A 19,828-nucleotide genomic window follows, 5' to 3' on the forward strand; every position below is an offset into this window, starting at 1 on the left:
AAGTTCTACTAATACATTTGATTTAGGTTGAGTTAGGTAACTGCTTAAAGAGTCGACCTTGACCAAAAGTTACTGTTCCAGGTTCATGTCCATGTGAACTTTGGTACTGAGTGGGGGGGGGGTCATGGGTCCAGTGGCAGGGTTGGCCCAACTTGCACCTACCTTCCTTATTACCCCTCAAAGCTCTTGCTCGCTTAGCAAACAATGGAGTGTGTCATTGTGGGGGCAGGAAGAAATATAATAATCCTCCATCGCTTTAGCAGGAATCCCCCACCCAAAACGGATGTCTTGTAAGCTGGAGAGAGTGGTAACCAAAAAACAAACAGTGCAAAGAATTCACGCGGAATTTCACCTGACGAACGGGGAACGTTGTTTAATGCATTAAACACACCAGGGGTAGGACCCCGGTTTAAATCACTCTTTGCTTCTTCAAACCAAAAAACAAATCCAGCATAGGCGTTCCCCAATATCAAGCACCTTCATATACTAAATGTCTGGTATAGGATAAATAGGCTGGTGGGAAGTGGATGGAATTCCAATGTTAAGAAAGGGGCAACGGACTTGAATGGAAATGCTTACATTGTGGCCTATGGAGTAAAGCAATTTTGTAGTTCCTTCCAATCATTGGCGATCAATGTGTGTCCTTAGTAGAACGAGGCACAGGAGCCCCTTCCCTCAATATTCACCATAGGGATTAAGGAAAAACGCTGAGACATATTTATAGGGAAACCTGGCGGGGAGCACAGGATTTATTGAAATTAATAGCTAATTTATATTTGGGCATCCCTAACGACCAATGATCCAGAGGAAGGAGAAAAACCCTAGAGTACTATGAGGACCAATCTGCACTGAAGGTAAAAATGCCTTCCTGACTCCTAGAAACGGCAGTCGGTTTTACACCCTGGATCATGCTAAACACCCCCTCCTATACACACTCTTACCTATACACACCCCCTTCAACCTCTCTCTCTCCTATACATAACCATCCCTACTGTAGATATCCCCCCATCATTACCCCTACCCTCCCTCCTGTACATAACTCCGACCCTTCCTCCTGTACATAACCCCTCCTGTACATAACTCCTCACCCCACTCCTGTACATAACTCCCACACTCCCTCCTGTATATTACTCCCACCCTTCCTCCTGTACATAACCCCTCACTCTCCCTCCTGTACATAATCCCTCACCCCACTCCTGTACATAACTCCTCACTCTCCCTCCTGTACATAATCCCTCACCCCACTCCTGTACATAACCCCTCACTCTCCCTCCTGTACATAATCCCTCACCCCACTCCTGTACATAACCCCTCACTCTCCCTCCTGTACATAATCCCTCACCCCACTCCTGTACATAACCCCTCACTCTCCCTCCTCTACATAATCCCTCACCCCACTCCTGTACATAACCCCTCACTCTCCCTCTTGTACATAACCCCTCACCCACTCTTGTATACAACTCCCACACTCCCTTCTGTACATAACCCACAAACACACAGACAGACAGACACACAGACATACGCCCTTGGGAGAGGTAAACCGGAAGGATTTAGGCCATGGTGTTGGGTCGGCAGCAGCAGTTGAGTCTTTGGGTGGAATGCTGAAAAGAAAAGATTTAGAAAGTGTTGACATAAGAATAAAGACAAATACTTGTGTATTTATGATATTAGAAGTACTATTCATTGGGCCTGTGGGGACTGTTTTGGTCTCTCTACACATGGAATGCCTTGGCCTATTATGAATCTCAGTCTGAGCCTGCGCCATTTATTCTTTTATATGCTTTGATCACCTGGTGCCAGTCTATTACCCAGTAGCAACCCATTTCCAAAGGTGGATATCTAAGCCAGATGTCCAGCAGCCCTATAAGCATTACCTACCTCCCCTGTTATTGGCCTACTATAGAATCAACACTTTATCTGCAGACTTCGATCTCTGTCAGCAACCTCTTACAACCTAAAGGCAGCCAAACATCGGTCTATGGGGTGCCCTCAAAGTAATCAGCCTGCGGGCTCAACAGACGGTGTATGATTTCCTTTTATTGTTCTGATTGAAAATGCTCAGGAAGTAAAGTGGAGCTGCACTGGACAACATGAGGCATCTCTAGATAATGGGTAATTGTCAGTAAATTGATACATTACCCATACTCTCCGGAGCCTCTTCATGATGGCCTTCCTAAGCTGTTTTCGCAGGGTTGGCCTCTCCACCACCGGAGGATCTTTGATGATCTCTTCCACCTCAGGAGCTTCTTCTTCTCCATCCGCTCCCTCTTCTTTCTCCTCCGCTACAGGAGTTTTCTCTTCGTTTTCTTCAGGAGGTCCTACCTGTTCTTCTTCCCCTGCAGGAGACTGCGTCTCCGTCTTCTTCTCCTCCACTGCAGGTGCTTGATGTTCTTCTGCAGAACCTCCTACTTCCGCTCCCTCTTCTTTCTCCTCCTCTTCAGGAAGTTGCTTATCTTCAGCGGGAGCGCTTTCCTCTTCTTTTTCTTTATTGGAGCTTCCTCTTCTTCTTCTCCAGGAGCGGCTTCCTCTTCTGCTGCTGCTGCAGGGGCTCCATCATCCTCCTCCTCTTCTTCAGCTGCAGGACTTTGTTTCTTACTAGGTTTGAAGGGAAGAAAATGTAAAAAAAAAAAAAAAGGGTCATTATTGTAATTTGTTTCCAAAGTATTGCAACTACAATTCTGATCACTGGAGGATTAAAATAGCCAGATAGCCTTGTACCTAAGAAATAACATTATGCCTGCTACACACCTGTCCCTACTGTAACACATTGGGCAGTTACTGAGCTGAGTAAGTTCCATGCTAGACTTCACCCAGTGATACATGCTGAAATACATGCTATGTTTGTAGGGACCTAAAAAAGTTCAACAACTTTCTGTGCTATTTACTATTAGTATGGCCAAAGCACCCAGAGGTACGAGAAAACATCTATTTTTTGAACGTTATGTGCCAGTTAGTGTAATTGAAAGTGTTAATTGCAAAATACATACCCAGCAGCTTCCTGTAGCTTCTGCTCTCTCACAAACTCGTTGTGCAGCTGGTTAAGGTGTTGGTTGATGGTCTGTGAGCACATGGGAGGCACAAGGATAGGAGCAAAGGGGAAAGAAAGGAGACAGTTAGGATTATGCCTGTAGATGTGCTGCTAATAGTACCTTTATATGCTGAGGGCAGTGAGGGTGTGGGATTCCCTGCCGGCAGCTGATGATGTGATATTGTTCAGCCTTTTCTCATCATAGGGAGAAAAAACCCCAAATCACCCCGTGTGCAGTTGTCCTGATTGCAATGGACCAATCAAAGTTCAGTATCTAGTTGTTAAAACACCCAAGAAAAGCATCAGGGACAGTGATCCCAGGTGAACTTACATTCTCCAGCCGCAGATACTCAAGTTGCTGCCTCCGGTTTTGGACTCGAGTTGGATGATCCTGTGGAAGAAGAGAGTCAATGTTAAGCGCTTCTTTGTACCAATTATTATAGAGACACACAGTGAATAATAACCTCTCCCATAATAATACTAGTGACACTTACAGGAGGCAGCTTGGCAGACTTCCTGAGGGCGGCATATTCCCTCTTGATCACTTCCTGAAACATAAAGAAAGAAGCAGTGTGAGATAAGAGCTGGCAATCTAATATTATTTGTTCCCTATTTACCTAAACATCAATTCTGCATTACATACCAGTGAGTTGAGCATTTTCCAGTACAGGATAATGTTCTCCTTGGCCCTCATCCTCGGGTCCACTTCGCACGTAAGAAGGAAGTGCTTTCTGAAAAAGAAAGATATCACTGAATGTTAATTAAACATTTTCCAGCCTTATTGCCCTTGCAGTTACCCCTGGGGCAATAGCAAATGATTCCCAACATGTAACAAGTCCATTAATGGTTTACTTACAGGACGATGTTCTCGCTGTATTCGACCCGGTAGTGATGTTCTGCAGGAAAAACACATTTCTGTTAAATACTGAGCTATATGGGGAAAGGAATTCACATATGATAAAACAAATGGCACAACCTTAGGAACTGATAAATTATATAGGATTTTACCGTAATAAGAGGCGAGGGCCTCAAAGTCCGTATGTTCCCCCCTGAAGTCCTTCAGGACGGAGTACAGCGTCTGTAAGTGAAAAGAAAGAGCATTAGGGACAGAATACTAAATGGCTCTAAATGCTGCTCACAGTCAGCCTGGCTCTGAGGAGAAAAGAGACAGAAAAGGGTTTGGGTTTTTATGGGGCAAGCATGCCAGTAATAAGGGCATTTTATTCTGAAAATTAAATAAACGTAGTGATTGGATTCCCTGGATGTCAGTTCTACATGCACAGAGGCAAAAGGTTTGGCAGCTCCGACATATATATAATATATTTTTTTTATTTATTTATTTTTTTTCCATACAGCTGGAGCACTCTTGTAAATAGGCAATTGCCCAGGTGCAGGTTATAGTAAATTATACATAGAACAACGAAAAATCGCACACACAGGACTTATAAGGTGCAAAAAATAAAAAAAAGATTTATTGCAACGCTTCAGCTCCTGTACTCGAGCCTTCTTCAGGTGGCCTGAAGAAGGCTCGAGTACAGGAGCCGAAACGTTGCAATAAACCTTTTTTATTTTTTGCACCTTATGGGGCAAATTCACTAAGGCGCGAAGCGCCGAACGCTAGCGTTAATTCGCTAGCGTTTGGCATTTTCGCTACTGCGTAAATTCACTAACGAACGCTGCCGTAGTTTCGCTAGTGTTACTTCGCAACCTTACGCCAGGCGAATTTTCGCTAGCGACGAAACTACGCAAATTCACTAACTTGCGCAGTGTACTGAACGCTACCTTTTACGCTAGACTTCCTTCGCCACCTCAGACCTGGCGAAGCGCAATAGAGTAGATAGGGCTTGTTTAAAAAAAAAAATTTTTTCTAAGTCCCAAAAAACGCTGGCATGTTTTCTACATGATGGGTGATAGGCTGAAAAAGAAAGGCTCCCCTTCCTCCCCCCTACATTTCCTGACTCATGGCAACTTACCTAGACAGTGGGCACATGTGTAGGGCAAAATACATTTTTTATTTGCTGATTTGAAGGTTTTCTAGGCATTTGTAGTGCAGATACGTATTCCTCCATTGAAAGTTGAATTTCGCGCCGTATGCAAATTAGCCTTCGCTAGCGTAACTTCGCTTTATATAGCGAATCAACGCTAGCGCAACTTCGCAACCTTACGCTACCCCTGTGCGCAACTTCGGATTTTAGTGAATTTGCGGAGCCCTGGCGAAACTTCGCCTGGCGAAGTGCGGCAAAGTTGCGCCTGGCGCAATTCGCATCTTAATGAATTGCCCCTATAATCTTGGTGGTTTCGTTGTTATATCTATATATCTATATATAATATATATAATTTATCTATATATATATTATATTATAATATATAATATATATATATAATTATATATAATAATAATAATAATATATATTTAAAGAAGCAGTGCAGACAGACAGTTTAAGTAGAACTTATATAGAAGAGAGAAAGGGAAACACCAGTTCAGATGAGAGAGGATTGTTTTACACTGAGGCATTACCAGAAGAGATGGATTTCTCTGCACCTTGTCCATCGTTGAAACCTACAGGGACAAATAGACATAATCAGCCAAAGTGAAGGCAAGAGTTGTTTCCCTTTAAATGAACTTTTAGTATGATGCAGATAGTGATATTCTAAGACAATTTTCACTTGGTTTTTCTTTTTTTATTATTTGTGGGTTTTGAGTTATTGAGCTTTTTCTTCAGCAGCTCTCCAGTTTGCAATTTCAGCCATGTGGTTGCTATGGTCCAAATGACTCTAGCAACCATGTTCTTTGAAGAAAAGTAGCAATAACAATAAATGTGTAGCATTACAGACCATTTGTTTTTTGATGGGGTCAGTGACCCATTGAAAGCGGGAAAGAGTCAGAAAAATATCGAAAACATTTAATGAAGACAAGTGAAAAATTTGCTTAGAAGTAGCCATCCTGTAACATACTAAAATATACATTAAAGGTGAACCACCCATTTATGTATTTCCTTATCTATATTCTCCCATTTGTATGAAACAGTGTTCCAGTAAATGATTAAAGCCCATTATTAATGCTGCTGATGAATTGGCTTCTTATAAATACCATATACAGTAGCCGTATGGGCTCATATGCACAAAGCCGACCCCCGAGTGAATTTACGACAGACTCTCTGAAGAAGAAATCATGTGCTGAATCAGTTGAATTTGCAAGATTACCTCTTAAAGAAGATTCTCCGATGGGGGAAAAAATAGGGGGCGGCACAAGGCCGGGGCACCCCAAGGGGGGTCTCCCTAAGGAACCCCTGGCTCTCTCTTTCACTGTTCAGATAAAGATGTAATTATATGAACAATGGAGAAGCCAAAAAAAAACTCCCAGGTGTTAATGGGCAGGTGTGAATCACCGAAGTCGCGGTCCAAAAATGCAGGAAAGGCACTGTAGCAATCTGTATAGAAAAGAGAATATAAAGGCAAGTTAAGGAATTTAGCGCTTAATATTTCCTATTTAATACAGAGGAAAGCAGAAATGTATTTTCCCCTAAACTTTGAGCTTTGTATCAGTTCCAGCAGGTACTGAGCCTCGTCTCTAGAATGCTGGAAGTTTCCTCACACAGTCAATTAGCAGAGAGCCCTAAATAACTGCCAAAGTCTGTGTCTCCCAACCAGCACTAACATTAAAGGCTTCTCCCAAGCACATTTTAGGGGAAAAATCTCCAAATTCACTAAAATCAGGGAGAGGAGCAACATCTGCTAGTCTGAGGGGCGTCACCCAACCTTTTCCCCTCTTGTTTTTACTATAGTAAAGGTTATTTGGCAAAATATCTCTCAGAGGGAATATACACTTAACCAACGGACTAAACCAACTGTCAAACCCTAGGTGTAAAGTCTCCTCTCTTCTATGGGACCTGCTGTATGTCCCCCACTCATCACCCCCAACTGTCCCCATGGCACGTGCCTCTGCTTCCCACCCCTAGTTCCTTATGGTGTGCTGCAGGGTCCCCAAAAGTTTCCTTCTGAAGATAATGTGAATATTTGCTGGCAGCCCTGCATAATGCCAAATGCACAAAAAGTCTGTGTCTCCCAACCAGCACTAAGATTAAAGGCATCTCCCAAGCACATTTTAGGGGAAAAATATCCAAATTCACTAAAATCAGGGAGAGGCACACCACCTGCTAGTCTGTGGGGGACATTGCCCAAATTCCCTCCTCTTTTTCCATTAAAATAAAGGTTTTTTGGCAAAAAATCTCCCAGAGGGAAAGTACTCTTACCTCTCACCACAGGGCCAACCAACGGACTGAACCAACTGTCACACTTCCAGGGGAAGTCACCTCTGTCCCCTGCTCTTAAAGGGGAAGTGTCCCCTGTTGATGAGTGAGGTTTATATGGCATTTATTTCTAATTAGATGTGCAGCACATACACAGACTATTAAGTACACAGAGCATTGCTTTGTATGTGTGGCCTATTGAGTCAGTGCAATTACTGCGCTGCCATATCTGTTGGGTCCATTCATTCATCAGCCATGGTTTTGGGGGTCCTTTGCTTATAGGGGGCACCTTAGCCTAAATAGTGGGTAGAGATGGTGGATCTCATTGTTCTTGGTATTTATTGCTTATTGAGCATTTTGTGATTATTTGGAATATGTCCAGCCAATCTTGCTCAGGGATTGAGGTTTGTCTGTTTCCCAAGATTTAGTATAGTGAGGTAAGTTGGGGTGCTTATGTTCCAGCATGACCTTGTACGTTAGAGAGAGTCCGTGTCGGTGTATTTATAGAGCTGTATGTTTCAAAGCTGGTTAGTGGTCTACACACAGTGGGGCTCATTTATCAACACTGGGCAAATTTGCCCATGGGCAGTTACCTATAGCAACCAATCAGCGATTAGCTTTTAAAAGCCATCTGCAAGTAGAACAATGAATGCAGCAATCTGATTGGTTGCCATGGGTTACTGGCCATGGGCAAATGTGCCCAGTGTTGATAAATGACCCCCAATATTTCCTATTGATATAGACGTCATGTAATGTTTCAGCTGTCTGTACCTCCACTTGTCCCCAACTCACCGCTTTTCTTTGTTTTTTAGGAGCATGGGGATCTGGTCTTTTTCCATGCCTAGAAGGTGCCTCGATTGAAGATTCTGGAGCCCAAAAGCAGTTTCGTATCCCTTATGTTCAATCCCAGGTAAGTAGTCAGTGTCAGCCATATACTTAAAGGGGTTGTTTACCTTCCAAATTTTCAGTTCAATTGTTTTCAGATTGTTCCCCAGAAATAAAGACTTTTTTCAATTACTTTCCACATTATATGAAGAGCATATGTCAGATTAAAAGCCATCTACGTGTTCTTCTCTTCAGCTACCACCTAGCATCTGCAGTGGTCTCTGCAAATATTGGGGTCCTTGCAACACATTTGGGAAGGGAGTGTGGCTTTGGGATAGCAGCTATAGTAGGTAGAGATGGTGCCATAGTTTTATGGGATCTCTCTGTACAGGCTATGAGCAAACATAGGGGCTGTTCCTGCTGAATTTTGCTAAGTACAGTGGAATACCTTTGCTGCCATTGTTTTATGGGATCTTACTGTACAGGCTTTGAGCAAACTTTGGGGACTGTTCCTGCTGAATTGTGCTTAGTACAGGGGATATATTAGTACATAGTTATAGTTTTATGTGAACTCTCTGTACAGCCTATGAGCAAACTACCAAACTTAGGGACTGTTCCTGCTGAATTGTACTTAGTACAGGGGAATACCTATAATTTGTGGGTCAATGTTTGTGAATTACATCCAATAAAACTATTAATTTGCAAACCTCTGTGGTTTTTTTTTAGTTGAGGTAGGTCTAAACTCTGGATTTCAGCCAGTTGATTGGGTCAGTTTCTTAGGCTATCAGTCTGTCTCCGTTTCATTAGGATGAGGGCCTTTGCAGTATCAACAGGAATGGATCATTTTCTGTACAGGCTAGCAGAGAGGGAGGAATAATTTAAGACAACTGTGATTGAAGTGTGAGGGATATCTGTATCAGTAATTGTCTTGATGTTCCACAATAGTTTCAGGATAGGACAGTTCCCAGGGTTTGGCTGGGCCCAGACCCGTTTCCTGCACTCCTTCTCCTTACTTCCCACCGGTCTCGCTGGTGCGCAGCAAAAATGTGCAGGTGAATTCCGGACCTGCCTGAAACCCGCGGGTTGGGTGGGTTCTGGCCGACTCCTGCACCAAATCCTCGGGTCGCTGGCGGGTTCCAGGATTACCGGCCGGTAAAAATGATGGTTGATCCCAATGGTAATAGGGAAAAAAGATAATCAATCTCTCAGGGAACTGACAACGGAGCCTTGGAAACCATTGAACTACCAATGCTGGGGAATCAGGAGAAACAGAGCAAGTAGACCCTGCGGCTGCAGAGGGGCCCATAAATTATAGGGGCCCGTAAGGCCCTAATTCATGTGCACTTTCAACATATATGGATAAAACAGGACAACCTTTGAATATGTTGGGGGCCCTAGGGTTAATTTGTTTGGGGCCAGTACATCTAGTTAAGCCACTGCTTGTTTTACCAATATTCAGTGTTGGACTGGGGGTCCTGGGCCCACTGGGACTGATACCTCAGGGGCCCGCACACAGTGTCCGACTGGGACACCAGGAGCCACCCAAAAACCTTAGACCAGGGGCCACTCTCAGTAATATTATTTTTCCTCTCCTCACTCAACCTCTATTCTCCTAGTCTTTTTTCTTTACATACTATAATCTATTAATCCGTCTATTTCGCTTCTTTGTTCTCATAGAAATTGATAATGACCATGAAATAAGCCAAATGTTTAGAAGCAGGAGGGCCCACTGACACTTGGGGCCATCGGCAGTTTTCCTGGTATTCCGGTGGGCCAGTCCAACACTGACAATATTTATTGAAATTATATATGAATTAGGGCCTCATGGGACAAGGCTGCAGGTTAAGTATCACTCATGTATTATTAGGGATAATGTAAGACCTACTGTAAATGCTAAGGATATTAGAAGTCACTGAAGGGTTCTGTGACTATATAAAAACACAAGGCTGCAGACTGAGTTATACAGGGAACTCTTGAGTATTAATAATGTAGTATTAGGGATAATGTAACCCCTTCTTTAAATCATAAGGATATTAGAAGTCACTGAAGGGTTCTGTAACTATGTAAAGGCACAAGGCTGCAGACGGAGTTATTCAGGAAACTCTGAGTATCACTCATGTTGTATAAGGGATTATTTACCCCTACCCTCTTTCGGTAAATGATAAGGATATTAGTAGTCACTGAGGGGTTCTGTCACCATATAAAGGCGCAAAGTTGCAGTCTGAGTTATACAGGGAACGCTGAGCATCACAAATGTATTATATGGGATAATGTACCTCCTACTTTAATAAGGATGTTGGATGTCACCTAGGGGCTCTGTGACCATAAAAAGGCACAAAGCTGCAGGCTGAGTTGTACACTAGACTCTTAAGTATCAAAATAGTAACAATTGAATTGTTACAAAGTGGGATAAACGAATGTACCCCCTACTTTAAATCACAAGGAAATGAGATGGCGCTCAGGGGTTCTGTGACCATATAAAGGCTCAAGTCTGCAGGCTGAATTATACAGGGAACTCTGAGATTCACTCATGTAGTTAAAATGGATAATGTGCCCCCGCTGTAAATTATAAGGACATTAGAAGTCACTCAGGGGTTCTGCGGCCATGTAAAAGCAGAAAGTTGATGGCTGAATTATACAGGGAATGGCCCATGATCATTCATTACAAATCAAGGGATAATGTACCCCCTATTGTAAATGATAAGGTTATAAGATGTCACTGAGGGGTTCTGTGACAATATATAGACACAGGGCTACAGGCTGCGTTATACATTGAATTGTAAACATTGCTCATGTATGATATGGTATATTGTACCCCCAAATGTCATTGATAAGGATTTTAGATGTCACTTATATGATCATATAAAGGCATAAGTCTGCAGACTGTGTTATACAGAGAACTATGAGTATCATGTATGTGTTTATATTATAATCCCACTGCAAATTTTAAGGATAATAGGGGTCTCTGAGGGTCTCTGTGACCATATAAAGGCACACGGCTGCTGGCTGAGTTATACAGAGATCTCTGTGTTACCCAAGTATTATATGGTATAATGTACCCCCACTGTAAATGATAAGGGTGTTAGAAATCTCTAAGGGGTACTGTGACCATTTTAAGGCGCAAGGCTGCAGATTAAGTTATACAGGGGGCTCTGAGAATCACTCATGTATTTTTCAGGATAATATACCCCTTACGGTTATAAGGATATTAAAAGTCACTGAGGGGTTTGGGACCATATAAAGGCACATGGCTGCAGGCTGAGTTAGTCTGTTGACTATCATTCATGTATTATAAGGGATACTGTAACCCCCACTGTAAATGGACATGTGGCCATGTAAAGGTGCAAAGCTACAGGCTTACAGGGGACACTCACTAATTGATTATAAGCGATACTGTACCCCCTAAATGATAAGGGCATTAGATGTAACAGAGGAGTTCTATGACCATAAAAGAGACAAGACTGCAGACCAAGTTATGCAGTGGACCCTGAGTATCACACAGGTATTATAATGGATTGTGTGCCCCCTACCGTAAATCATAAGGATATTCGCTTTCACTGAGGGGCTCTGTGACCATAAAAATTCATGAGCTGCAGGTTGAGTTATTCAGGGAATGCTGAGCATCACTCATATACTATGAGACAATGTACCCCCTACTTTAAATAATAATTAAATCAGATGTCACTGAGGGGTTCTGTGACCATATAAAGGCACAACGCTGCAGGCTGAGTTATAAAGAGATCTCTGTTTCACCCAAGTATTATATGGTATAATGTACCCCGCACTGTAAATTATAAGGATGTTAGAAATCTGTGACCACTTCAAGGCAATAGACTGCAGACTGAGTTGTACAGGGAACGCTTGACAATCACTCACCTAATTTACAGGAAAAATGTACCCCCTACTATAAATGATACGGATATTAGAGGTCATTGAGAGGTTATGTGACTGTATAAATGCACAAGGTTATACAGAGAACTACTATTCATGTATTATAAGGGATATTGTACCCCCACTGTAAATTATAAGGATATTATAAGTCACTGAGGGGTTCTCTGACTATAAAAAAAGCTACAAGTTGAAGTTTTAGTTATGCAGGGAACTCTTGGTGTCACTTAATGTTTAGGATAATTTCCCCCCTACTGTAAATAAGGATATTAGAATTCACTAAGGCGATCTGTGACCATTTAAAGGAGACCGGCTGCAAGTTGAGTTACCGTATACTGAGTGTCACTTACATAAAAGGGATAAGGTACCTCCAACTGATAAGGATAGTAGATGTCACTGTGGGGTTCTGTGGCCATATAAAGACATAAGTTGCAGGCTGTGATTTATACGGGGAACTCTTTGTATCTCTCATATATTTTAAGGTATAGTATTGCCCCAATATAAATTATAGGGATAATATGTGTCACTGAGGGGTTCCCATACCATATAAAGGCACATGGCTGCAGATTGAGTTATAAAGGGAACTCCGTTTATCACGCAAGAATTTAAGGCATAATGTACCCCTGTTCTGTTCTGTAAACCAGAAGGCACAACGCTGAGTTAGTCACTCATAGATTACAAGTGATGCTTTACCCCTACTGTAAATTGTAGGGATATTAGAAGTTACTCAGGAGTTAAGAGACCAAATAAAGACACAAGGCTGTAGGCTGAATTAAGGAACTATCACTCATGAATTATAAAGGATATTATACCCCCACTGTACATTATAAGGATATTCAAAGTCACTGAGGGGTTCTCTGAAATGATAAATGCACAGGGTTACAGAGTTATTCTAGGACCACTGTGTGTCACTCATGTATTATAAGTGATCATATCCCCCCCCCTACTTTAAATTATAAGGACTGTGGGGTTCTGTGACCATATAAAGGCACAATGCTGCAGGCTGAGTTATACAGAGGACACTTGAGTATCAATGCTATATTATAAGGGAAAATGCCCACCCGCAAGTGAACACTGTGTATCATTCACATATTATAAGGGGTAATGTTCCCCCTATCGTACATTAAAGGATATTAGAAGTCACTGACGGTTTGTGACCATGTAAAGGCACAAGGCTACAGACTGATATATGAAGAATACTATCACTCATTGATTATAAGTGATACTGTACTTCCTACTTTAAATGATAAGCATTTTATAATGAATTCTGTGACCATTGCTGGGGACTAATTTATATAGTGGACTTTGACTATCAGTCATGTGTGTTAAGGGATATTGTACCCTACTGTAAATTGTAAGGTTCTGTGACTATATAAAGGCACAATTTGAAGGCTTAGTTATTCAGGGAATTCTGGGTATCACTCACTTTTTGTAAGGGATTATACCCCTTACTGTAAATGATAAGGATATTAGAGGTCAGGGGGTCTGTGACCATATATAGGCGCATGGCTGCGGGCTGTGTTATACAGGGGACTTTGAGTATCACTTTTGTAGTATAGGCGATAATGTAACCCCTCTCTTAAGCCATAATCACTTATCATATGCCATATACAGTATAAGGGATAAGGTACCCACTACTGTTAATGATGAGGATAGTATATTTCACTATGGGGTTCTCTGGCCATATAAAGACATAAGTTACAGGATGTGATATATATGGACAACTCTTTGTATCTCATATATTTTAAGGGATAATATTGCCCCACTGTAAATTGTAAGGATATTAGATGTCATTAAGGGCTCTCTAACCTTATAAAGGCACAAGACTGTTATACAGGGGACTCTGAGAATCACTCATGTATTTTACAGGATAATGTACCCCCTACTGTAAATGATTAGGATAATCGATGTCACGGAGGGGTATGTGACCATATAAGGCTTTTTTTAATTTTTATCATTTTCCCTTTTTTCCCCCTTAAACTGTTGATTTCATATCGTGACTTTTGCCTTGAGTATTCTGATCACGCTATCGGATCAGTTCTTTTATTGATTTGCCTAATTCTATTTGATTTTTTTTATGATTTTATTGCAGTTTTTTTCTTACATTGCTTTTTTGCAGTTTCCCAGTTTGGAGTAGAAATACATATTCACCCATTCTGGAGTCATCGTAATGTGTAGTTTACTAAATTATATGGTTTTCAGGGGTCACCCTAATTGTAGCTTTTATTCCACATAAAACTGCCAGTGTTTATACATGAGTGTAAGTGTAAGCCATCAAATAAGTATGCACAAGGTAGATTTTGTGTCTTTACATGCTATGTACTTCAATAAACCTATGTACATTGGGTATCAAACGGTTCAGTGGACCCCAGGCTTTCATATTAAGGGGTGTTTTATCTTGGTAACTAATAGTATGTGGTAGATAAGATGCTGCCAGTTAGAAGTTATGAGGTGATTTTTGTAAAAGTCACCAAAATCACAAATTTACGAAATGTTTGCAGCTTGGAGTAGAAAGACAAGCATACCCAATTTGGATTCAGGGGAATGTCTACTTTCTGAAAATTATATGGTTTTCTGGGTGAACATTATTTTTTTCTATCTTTGCCCCTCAAATGAATGCTGCAAATGTGTTGATTTTGCAGTACCTGAAATCACAGACCAAAGCTGCAAAAAGACCCAAAGTCATGAAAAGACCTGAAGTTGAAGTCCTGAAGCCTCGAAATGACCCAAAGTAAGGAAAGGAGTCTAAGGTAAGTTCCACTAAACATAAATGAGTTTTGTTTTTTTAATTAATTAAACCCCTGTCCACAATGTATTATGTTAATACTATATAGGCCCCTGGCCACCAATGTTTTTTTTAAATATTCTATGGGGCCATGGCCACCAATGATTTTTTTTAACTTGTTGGGGTTCCTGACCACTAACTTTTAAACTTTTATGGGGGCCCTGGCACCAATGTTTTTTTTTTTATTAACTTATGGGGGGGCCTGACCGCCAATGATTTTTAAAAACTGTTATGTGGGACCGTAGCCAACAATGTTTTTGTTTTACCCACTAATGGCTTTTTATAAATTTTGTGTGGGAGGGATTTCGTTTTTAGCGCTGATATCTATGTGGCCTTTTTACTGTGGTGTAGGCTTGGGTGGATCTGGGGTGGGCCTTGGGGCTGGACTGGGGTTCTATAACCATATAAAGGCACAAGGTTGCAGGCTGAGTTATACAGGGGACTATCACTGATTGATTATAAGGGATAATGATATGGATTAAGGATGCTAGATGTCACTGACGGGCTCTGTGACCATATAAAGGCACAAGGCTGCAGACTTATATAGGGAACTCTGCTTATTACTTGTATTATAAAGGATAATGTATCCCCACTGTAGATGATAAGGATATTAGAAGTCATTGAGGAGTTTTGTTACCATAAAAAGACAGAACGCTGCAGGTTCAGTTATACAGGGAACTCTGAGTATCACTCATGTATAATAAGGGATAATATACCCCCACTGTAGATGATAAGGATATTAGTAGTAGGGCCCTTGCCACAATTGTTTTTAGCTCTTTATGCCCCAGGCCACCAATGTTTTTAATTTTAAGGGCCCCAGGCCACCAATATTTTTAACTCTTAGGGCCGCTTGCCAGCAATGTTTTAAACTCATTGTGCCCCTTGCCACCAATGTTTTTAACTCTTAGGGCCCCTTTACCACCAATGTTTTTTATCCTTAGGGCCCCTTGCCACCAATGTTTTTAACTCTTAGGGCCACTTGCCACCAATGTTTTTTAATTCTTAGGGCCCCTTGCCACCAATGTTTTTTAATTCTTAGGGCCCCGTGCCACCAATGTTTCTAACTCTTAGGGCTTATGGTGCTTGCCACCAATATTTTTAACTTTTAGGGCCTCTTACCACCAATGTTTTTTATCCCTTAGGGCCCCTTGCCACCAATGTTTTTAACTCTTAGGGCCACTTGCCACCAATGTTTTTAACTCTTAGGGCCCCTGCCACCAATGTTTTTAATTCTTAGGCCCCTTGCCACCAATGTTTTTAATTCTTAGGCCCCTTGCCACCAATGTTTTTAATTCTTAGGGCCCCGTGCCACCAATGTTTTTAACTCTTAGCTTATGGTGCTTTGCCACCAATATTTTTACCTCTTAGGGCCCTAGCCACCAATGTTTTTAACTCTTAGGGCCCTTGCCACCAATGTTTTTAACTCTTAGGGCCCCTTGCCACCAATGTTTCTAACCTCTTAGGCCCCTGCACCAATGTTTTTAACTCTTTGGGCCTCCATGTCACCAATGTTTTTAACTCTTAGGCGCCTTGACCAATTTTTAACTCTTACGACCCCAGGCCACCAATGTTTTTAACTCTTGGGGCCCAAGTCCACCAATGTTTTTACATTTAAGACACCCAGAGTGACCAAGTTTTCAATTTTACGCCAGGACCAACACAATTTGTCAATCTGCCTTTATTAGGACCGGCTAGTGTTTGACCAAAGGATTTAACCTACTGCCTCATATTTACACATCAGAAATGCAGAAAAGTTCTACTAATACATTTGATTTAGGTTGAGTTAGGTAACTGCTTAAAGAGTCGACCTTGACCAAAAGTTACTGTTCCAGGTTCATGTCCATGTGAACTTTGGTACTGATTGGGGGTGGTCATGGGTCCAGTGGCAGGGTTGGCCCAACTTGCACCTACCTTCCTTATTACCCCTCAAAGCTCTTGCTCGCCTAGCAAACAATGGAGTGTGTCATTGTGGGGGCAAGAAGAAATATAATAATCCAACATCGCTTTAGCAGGAATCCCCCACCCAAAAAGGATGTCTCGTAACCTGGAGAGAGTGGTAACCAAAAAACAAACAGTGCAAAGAATTCACGCGGAATTTCACCTGACGAACGGGGATCGCCCTCCGAAACGCTGTTTGATGCAATAAACACACCAGGGGTAGGACCCCAGTTTAAATCGCTCCGTGTGCCAGCCTCTTGCTTCTTCAAACCAAAAAACAAATCCAGCATAGGTGTTCCCCAATATCAAGCACCTATATACTATCCATATACTAAATGTCTGGTATAGGATAAATAGGCTGGTGGGAAGTGGATGGAATTCCAATGTTAAGAAAGGGGCAACGGACTTGAAGGGAAATGCTTACATTGTGGCCTATGGAGTAAAGCAATTTTGTAGTTCCTTCCAATCATTGGCGATCAATGTGTGTCCTTAGTAGAACGAGGCACAGGAGCCCCTTCCCTCAATAGTCACCATAGGGATTAAAGAAAAACGCTGAGACATATTTATGGGGAAACCTGGCAGGGAGCACAGGATTTATTAAAATTAATAGCTAATTTATATTTGGGCATCCCTAACGACCAATGATCCAGAGGAAGGAGAAAAACCCTAGAGTACTATGAGGACCAATCTGCACTGAAGGTAAAAATGCCTTCCTGACTCCTAGAAACGGCAGTCGGTTTTACACCCTGGATCATGCTAAGCACCCCCTCCTATACACACCCTTACCTATACACACCCCCTTCAACCTCTCTCTCCTATACATAACCATCCCTACTGTAGATATCCCCCATCATTACTCCTACCCCTCCCTCCTGTACATAACTCCGACCTTTCCTCCTGTACATAACCCTCCATCTCCCTCCTGTACATAATCCCTCACCCCACTCCTGTACATAATCCCTCACCCCACTCCTGTACATAACTCCCACACTCCCTCCTGTATATAACTCCCACCCTTCCTCCTGTACATAAATCCCCCCACATCTCCCTCCTGTACATAATCCCTCACCCCACTCCTTTACATAACCCCTCACTCTCCCTCCTTTACATAACCCCTCACTCTCCCTCCTTTACATAACCCCTCACTCTCCCTCCTGTACATAATCCCTCACCCCACTCCTGTACATAATCCCTCACCCACTCTTGTATACAACTCCCACACTCCCTTCTGTACATAACCCACAAACACACAGACAGACACACAGACATACGCCCTTGGGAGAGGTAAACCGGAAGGATTTAGGCCATGGTGTTGGGTCGGCAGCAGCAGTTGAGTCTTTGGGTGGAATGCTGAAAAGAAAAGATTTAGAAAGTGTTGACATAAGAATAAAGACAAATACTTGTTTCATTATGATATTAAAGGCTCGGTCTTGCTTTAAGAACGCACTATTCATTGGGCCTGTGGGGACTGTTTGGGTCTCTCTACACATGGAATGCCTTGGCCTATTATGAATCTCAGTCTGAGCCTGTGCCATTTATTCTTTTATATGCTTTGATCACCTGGTGCCAGTCTATTACCCAGTAGCAACCCATTTCCAAAGGTGGATATCTAAGCCAGATGTCCAGCAGCCCTATAAGCATTACCTACCTCCCCTGTTATTGGCCTGCTATAGAATCAACACTTTATCTGCAGACTTCGATCTCTGTCAGCAACCTCTTACAACCTAAAGGCAGCCAAACATCGGTCTATGGGGTGCCCTCAAAGTAATCAGCCTGCGGGCTCAACAGACGGTGTATGATTTCCTTTTATTGTTCTGATTGAAAATGCTCAGAACTGCAGGAAGTAAAGTGGAGCTGCACTGGACAACATGAGGCATCTCTAGATAATGGGTAAATGTCAATAAAATGATACATTACCCATACTCTCCGGAGCCTCTTCATGATGGCCTTCTTAAGCTGTTTTCGCAGGGTTGGCCTCTCCACCACCGGAGGATCTTTGATGATCTCTTCCACCTCAGGAGCTTCTTCTTCTCCATCCGCTCCCTCTTCTTTCTCCTCCGCTACAGGAGTTTTCTCTTCGTTTTCTTCAGGAGGTCCTACCTGTTCTTCTTCCCCTGCAGGAGACTGCGCCTCCGTCTTCTTCTCCTCCACTGCAGGGGCTTGATGTTCTTCTGCAGAACCTCCTACTTCCGCTCCTCTTCTTTCTCCTCCTCTTCAGGAAGTTGCTTATCTTCAGCGGGAGCGCTTTCCTCTTCTTTTCTTTATTGGAGCTTCCTCTTCTTCTTCTCCAGGAGCGGCTTCCTTTCTGCTGCTGCTGCAGGGGCTCCATCATCCTCCTCCTCTTCTTCAGCTGCAGGACTTTGTTTCTTACTAGGTTTGAAGGGAAGAAAATGTAAAAAAAAAAAAATGGGTCATTATTGTAATTTGTTTCCAAAGTATTGCAACTACAATTCTGATCACTGGAGGATTAAAATAGCCTGATAGCCTTGTACCTAAGAAATAACATTATGCCTGCTACACACCTGTCCCTACTGTAACACATTGGGCAGTTACTGAGCTGAGTAAGTTCCATGCTAGACTTCACCCAGTGATACATGCTGAAATACATGCTATGTTTGTAGGGACCTAAAAAAGTTCAACAAGTTTCTGTGCTATTTACTATTAGTATGGCCAAAGCACCCAGAGGTACGAGAAAACATCTATTTTTTGAACCAGTATCCATGTGCCAGTAAGTGTAATTGAAAGTGTTAATTGCAAAATACATACCCAGCAGCTTCCTGTAGCTTCTGCTCTCTCACAAACTCGTTGTGCAGCTGGTTAAGGTGTTGGTTGATGGTCTGTGAGCACATGGGAGGCACAAGGATAGGAGCAAAGGGGAAAGAAAGGAGACAGTTAGGATTATGCCTGTAGATGTGCTGCTAATAGTACCTTTATATGCTGAGGGCAGTGAGGGTGTGGGATTCCCTGCCGGCAGCTGATGATGTGATATTGTTCAGCCTTTTCTCATCATAGGGAGAAAAAACCCCAAATCACCCCGTGTGCAGTTGTCCTGATTGCAATGGACCAATCAAAGTTCAGTATCTAGTTGTTAAAACACCAAGAAAAGCATCAGGG

At 42.3% G+C, this 19,828-nt stretch overlaps 1 protein-coding gene across 1 annotated transcript; it reads right to left on the bottom strand.

The window, feature by feature from the left end:
• Positions 1–1,350: 1,350 nt before the first annotated feature.
• Positions 1,351–5,579, bottom strand: LOC121396417 (WD repeat-containing protein 87-like). Its single transcript, XM_041571294.1, has 8 exons — positions 5,547–5,579; positions 4,037–4,106; positions 3,885–3,924; positions 3,672–3,759; positions 3,360–3,419; positions 2,988–3,058; positions 2,140–2,503; positions 1,351–1,601 (listed from the first exon to the last, which is right to left on the bottom strand). The coding sequence occupies exons 1-8, from the start codon at positions 5,577–5,579 to the stop codon at positions 1,551–1,553; spliced, it is 777 nt and encodes a 258-aa protein (XP_041427228.1). The 3' UTR covers positions 1,351–1,550.
• Between the last annotated feature and the right edge of the window lie 14,249 nt (positions 5,580–19,828).

The sequence above is a fragment of the Xenopus laevis genome, chromosome 7S, assembly GCF_017654675.1.
Source record: "Xenopus laevis strain J_2021 chromosome 7S, Xenopus_laevis_v10.1, whole genome shotgun sequence".
Taxonomy (NCBI): Eukaryota; Metazoa; Chordata; class Amphibia; order Anura; family Pipidae; genus Xenopus; species Xenopus laevis.